Source organism: Etheostoma cragini, chromosome 23, assembly GCF_013103735.1.
Source record: "Etheostoma cragini isolate CJK2018 chromosome 23, CSU_Ecrag_1.0, whole genome shotgun sequence".
NCBI classification, from domain to species: domain Eukaryota; kingdom Metazoa; phylum Chordata; class Actinopteri; order Perciformes; family Percidae; genus Etheostoma; species Etheostoma cragini.
In genome coordinates, this window is record NC_048429.1 from 516,211 (window position 1) to 521,980 (window position 5,770).

The 5,770-nt window shown below is 45.4% G+C and overlaps 1 protein-coding gene across 1 annotated transcript in view; it reads left to right on the forward strand.

Annotated features, from left to right (window-relative positions):
• LOC117939046 (CCR4-NOT transcription complex subunit 2-like) overlaps window positions 1-4,636 on the forward strand; it is a 16,423-nt gene extending 11,787 nt beyond the window's left edge. Inside the window, exons 10-14 of the mRNA XM_034864088.1 lie at window positions 474-535; window positions 1,759-1,808; window positions 1,984-2,084; window positions 2,910-3,054; window positions 4,460-4,636. Coding sequence (XP_034719979.1) covers window positions 474-535; window positions 1,759-1,808; window positions 1,984-2,084; window positions 2,910-3,054; window positions 4,460-4,546 — 445 coding nt within the window. The 3' untranslated portion in view covers window positions 4,547-4,636. The remainder of the gene's footprint in view (window positions 1-473; window positions 536-1,758; window positions 1,809-1,983; window positions 2,085-2,909; window positions 3,055-4,459) is intronic.
• Window positions 4,637-5,770: the final 1,134 nt, after the last annotated feature.

Genomic DNA, 5,770 nt, shown 5'->3' on the forward strand with positions numbered 1-5,770 from the left:
CACACACACACACACACACACACATACACACACACACACACACACACACACACACACACACTAGGGCTGTAGAGGAAACTGCGATAACGCTGGATATTGCGATACTCACTTCTTCATTTTTGCTGCTTATGATTTGCTGCTAAAATACAGAAAACGTTTTAATGAATTAAACAAGCTCAAAGGAAAGTACTTCCAACGTGTTTTAATATGTTGGAAGTAAGCTATATTTATAGTATATTATACACACACACATATATATATTTATACATTAGAGGTATCATGGATGGTGTGAGAGTGCGTGGATCTGAGGGTTAGAGTCCGACCTGTGGCCCTTTGCTGCGTGTCCTCCGCCATCTCTCTCTCCCTTTCCTGTCCGTCCTCTGTCACCACATCAAAGGGAACAGCCCCAAAAAAGGATCTTTAAAAGAAGAGTGTGTGGATCTAATTGTCTCGCTGTTGTCTTTGTCTCTCAGGAACCTCTATCCTAAGTTTGCGTCTCCGTGGGCGTCGGCCCCGTGTCGACCGCAGGACATAGGTGAGACTCTGGAGTCTGTGATTCATTTTAACTTTATTTACTGGATGTTTTTGCGGAGGGAAGATTGGATTTACGTTAATCTGATGTTGTCTTCATGTTGTCTTCATGTTGTCTTCATGTTGTCTTCATGTTGTCCTCATGTTGTCCTCATGTTGTCTTCATGTTGTCTTCATGTTGTCTTCATGTTGTCTTCATGTTGTCCCCATGTTTTCTTCATGTTGTCTTCATGTTGTCTTCATGTTGTCTTCATGTTGTCCTCATGTTGTCTTCATGTTGTCCTCATGTTGTCTTCATGTTGTCTTCATGTTGTCCTCATGTTGTCTTCATGGTGTCTTCATGTTGTCTTCATGTTGTCCTCATGTTGTCTTCATGTTGTCTTCATGTTGTCCTCATGTTGTCTTCATGTTGTCCCCATGTTGTCCCCATGTTGTCCCCATGTTGTCCCCATGTTTTCTTCATGTTGTCCTCATGTTGTCCTCATGTTGTCTTCATGTTGTCCTCATGTTGTCTTCATGTTGTCTTCATGTTGTCTTCATGTTGTCCTCATGTTGTCTTCATGTTGTCCTCATGTTGTCCTCATGTTGTCCTCATGTTGTCTTCATGTTGTCTTCATGTTGTCCTCATGTTGCCCTCAAGTTGTCCTCATGTTGTCCCCATGTTGTCCTCATGTTGTCCTCATGTTGTCCTCATGTTGTCCTATATCAATGTTGTTTTTAATTCCCCAAAATAACATGATTGATTCCACCCAACGCTCTGTCCCAAGTACAAATCTCTACTTTCATTAATTTTGGGGCGTCTAATTCAATTTTATAGCATTGTAAAACAAATGGAAGTGTTTTTGAAATAGTATTGAGTAAAAGTTGACATATTCCAGTCTGTGATTATCATCAACATCCATTCCTTTAATTTTAGTCTCAATAATTCCTAATTTCTGCTTTTCTAACTCAAACATTAGGTATAAGTTCCTATTAGCTAGTGTTACGTAGTTCTGAAAACTTCAGAAAAAAGCGTTGAAAAATGGGACAAAAACATAAAAAGATAAAAACAGTGATAAAAAGCCTCAATGTTAAAAAGTGTTGCTTTTTAACATTTGACGGGAAGCCGAGACGAGTGTTCAGCTTTCAGAGGATCAGATTTCTCATTTCTGTGATAAACTGTTGGGTGGAAGGAGGGAACGTGCAAGTTTTCAGTGTTTTCAGCTGTTTCTGCTCCTCTTTCTGCAGACTTCCACGTCCCCTCAGAGTATTTAACCAACATCCACATAAGGGACAAGGTATGCACTTCAAAGGAAGGATCCTTTCTTCTTTTTCTTTTTTGGGTCTTGGTAGTGGTAAAGCAAACACACGCTTTTTTTTCTTACATCAATGATTTGGCTTAAAAGTAAATGATTACTCAGCGTCGGTGTCTAACTGTGGATCTGTCTCCTGTCTCCTGTCTCCGGTCTCCAGTTAGCAGCCATCAAGTTGTCTCGGTATGGGGAAGACCTGCTGTTCTATCTCTACTATATGAACGGAGGAGACCTACTACAACTCCTGGCTGCAGTAGAACTGTAAGGACAACACACAACTCGGACAAGACGGACAAGAAGGACACACAGACGGACAGACAGACAGACAAGAAGGACGGACGGACAAACAGACGGACAGAGAGACAAGACGGACAGACAAGATGGACAGACAGACAGACAAGAAGGACGGACGGACAAAACGGACAGACAGACAGACAAAACGGACGGACGAACAGACGGACAAGACGTTCAGACAGACGGACAAGATGGACAGACAGACAGACAGGATGGACAGACAAGATGGACAGACAGACAAGACGGACAGGACAGACAGACAGACAAGATGGACAGACAAGTCGTTTAGACAGACAGACAAGATGGACAGAAAGACAGACAAGACGGACAGACAGATAGGATGGACAGACAAGATGGACAGACAGACAGACAAGATGGACAGACAAGTCGTTCAGACAGACAAATAGACGGACGGACAGACAAACAGACATAGTCACCACCTGCATCAGTTAGTCAGGAACTTGATTGTCAAGGTTGTAAAATATTGTTCAGCTTCAACATTTCATCTACGAGTTTTCATTAGTAACGGTGTCTCTCTCTCTCTCTCTCTGTCTCTCTGTCTCTCTCTCTCTCTCTCTCTCTCTCTGTCTCTCTGTCTCTCTCTCTCTCTCTCTCTCTCTCTGTCTGTCTGTCTCTCTGTCTGTCTCTCTGTCTCTCTCTCTCTCTGTCTCTCTGTCTCTCTCTCTCTCTCTCTCTCTCTCTCTGTCTGTCTGTCTGTCTCTCTCTCTGTCTCTCTGTCTCTCTCTCTCTCTCTCTCTCTCTGTCTCTGTCTGTCTGTCTGTCTGTCTGTAGCTTTAACAGGGACTGGAGGTACCATAAAGAGGAGCGGGTCTGGATCACCCGGGCTCCGGGGATGGAGCCCACGCTGAAGACCAACGCCTACGAGAGAGGGACCTACTACTTCTTCGACTGCCTCAACTGGAGGAAAGTGGCCAAGGTAACACCGGGTCCTGGTCCACAGCTTTACCGGCTCAGATTATGTCAAAACTAACAATTATTTGAATAATCGATTTCCCAGCAGGTTGTTTTCTCCATTCAGTATTTAACCCGTTCGTGCCGGATGCTTCGCGCCGACACATCACATCTACCGCCGGCCGCTGCGTGGCGCCGCGTTCTGTATCCGTCGGTGTTTTCATGACGCGTGCAGCAGAGAACGCACCGTCATTGGTTCAGATACACAGGAGGCGGGTCTTGTTGGCTATTTAAAGCCACGTGACCACAAAGATGTACCGTAGTTCGCTGAAAATCATGTCAATCAACCAGACACACATGTGCGTTTGGTTATGAATGTTTGAGAGACGAGATAGAAAATGTCTCTGAGGGAGGAGGAGTTAGACAGCGAGGGCAGGGACGTTGAGGTGGAAGATAGTGAGGTGTTTAGGAGGGAGGAGGAGGAGGATGATGATGATGATGATGATGATGAAGAAGTGCTGGATGATCCTTTGCGCCACGCAGCAGCCGGCAGGAGGTTCAGAGTTGTGCAACGCATTAACCGGCGGTAGATGTGATGTGTCGGCGCGAAGCATCCGGCACAGACGGGTTAATTGTCGGGTTTGTAAAACCTCAAAAAACCTCCGTAGTTCCCCGGAGCCCGTAGCCTGGTTGACCCACCTGAGACTGGGTCTGGGCGAGGTGCATCCACATCTCAATGGGCGTCACCAACGGACGCCGCCCAAATGCCTCTGACCTAATTGGACAGCCCTTCAACCAATCAGAACAGCGATCTGGGCGACGTAGCAGCGGCAGCGGCATCAACGGGTCGCTGCGATCGGTGGCCGTCGCGTTGAACGTGAACGAAGCGCTGCTCGCCGTCGCTGTGCTAACGTAGAGCCCGCCTCCACCCACCAGGGCGTGTTTTCAGGCGCCAGGATTATTTATCCTCACACCACATATTTAGCATTTAACGCGTCTTTTTTTGGGCCTTCGTGGGAAATTCTTAAAGCCAAACTTTATTCATCCGGGTGAGTCGGTTGAGAAGAAATTCCCATTTGCGACAACGACCTGTCCTGCTGCCGCTGAGCGGCGCCGCTGCAGCGGGTTGGGGTTCAGTGCCTTGCTCAAGGGCTCGTTGAGGTGCCATTTGAAAATCCCTCTTACTTTGTGCGTAGCTTGAGTACAACTCTAGTCCGAGTCTTAAACTCGAGTCTCCATCTCTGGGTGGATTTGAAGGAGCACCCTTCACACAATGCAAGTCAATGGAGAGCTTCTTTCCCCTCCGATGGGGGCGGGACTTAAACGCGCTCTGTCGCTTTAAGGGAAACTCTGAAATACGACGCTTCCAATGTAAACAATGACAACATATATATAATAAATCTGACTTCCTGTCTCTCTTTCCTTTGCAGGAGTTTCATCTGGAGTACGACAAACTAGAAGAGCGACCTCACGTTCCCTCCACGTTCAACTACAATCCTGCCCAGCAGGCCTTCTGATTGGCTCTACCTCCTCCTGCCCGCCTGCCATTGGCCCTCCTGGCTCGCCAGTCATCGCCCCTCTAGGTTTTACTTTACACACTCAAACGCCAATCTGGCCAAAAATAAGGACTCGGGACGGGGAGAGGACGTCCCGGCTCTCTCCCAAAACACATCTCTGAATAGACTCTATGATTTTAACTTTTTTTTTTTTTTTTTTTTTTTTTTTTTTTGATTATTTGTTGGTTCTTTACCTCATTTTCTGTTCTGTTTTTTACTACCCACCCACCCTCCGTGAGTTTGGTTCGGTCGGTCTGTTACGTGGAGCACAGACTTAATGTCGACAGACGGCACAACGACACACCGACACGAGCACTGCGGATAACTGTCCCTCTGATCGAGTGATTCACGTTTCTAAGTCTTAAGAATTTGAGTATTTTTTTTGGTCTAAGAGACGCTTTTTAAAGGAAGAACCAGATTTTAAACACACACAGAACACAGAATCGATCACCCCTCGGGAGGATAGTTACTGCACACCCTGCGTCACACCCCTCTGGTCTCTGGCAGAAAGATATTTATCATTTTTCTTCATTTTTACCAGGTTTCTCCAGCAGCATTACACACACACACACACACACACAGACACACACACAGACACACACACAGACACACACACGTCAGCAGACAGCGGACAGTCAGGAGAGGAAATGCAATGTACATTGTAGCACTATTTCATAATAAAAGAAGAAAAAATATCTTTTGGTTTGTTTTTATGTGGCGAGAACGTGAACTAGCTAAAAGCTCTTATTTTAATTTTTTAATTTTTTTTTTTAATTAAATCCGTTAGAAGCAGAGAGGAACGTCACTCTGAGCGGGATGTGGTTCATTTTTATTTAATTGACTGTTTTCCACCAGGCAGTTTTTATTTTTTATTTATTCACCTCTATAAGAAATATTCCGGCGATATTCTGCATCAGATCCCATGTGCAGGTCTCTTAACACCCAAACAGCTGACTGGAGTTTTTAGCGAACTTATGTAACGTACGTACCTAAATTAGAAGAAAAAAGTCAACTTTTGGTTTCACACAGAAGCCAAACGCCATCCATCACTACACCGCTGCTGCAGATTTAGACTAGAAACTGTCTCTGTCTGTCTGTCTGTCTGTGTCTCTCTCTCTCTCTCTCTCTCTCTGTCTGTCTGTTTGTCTGTCTCTCTGTCTGTCTCTCTCTCTGATTGTCTGTTTG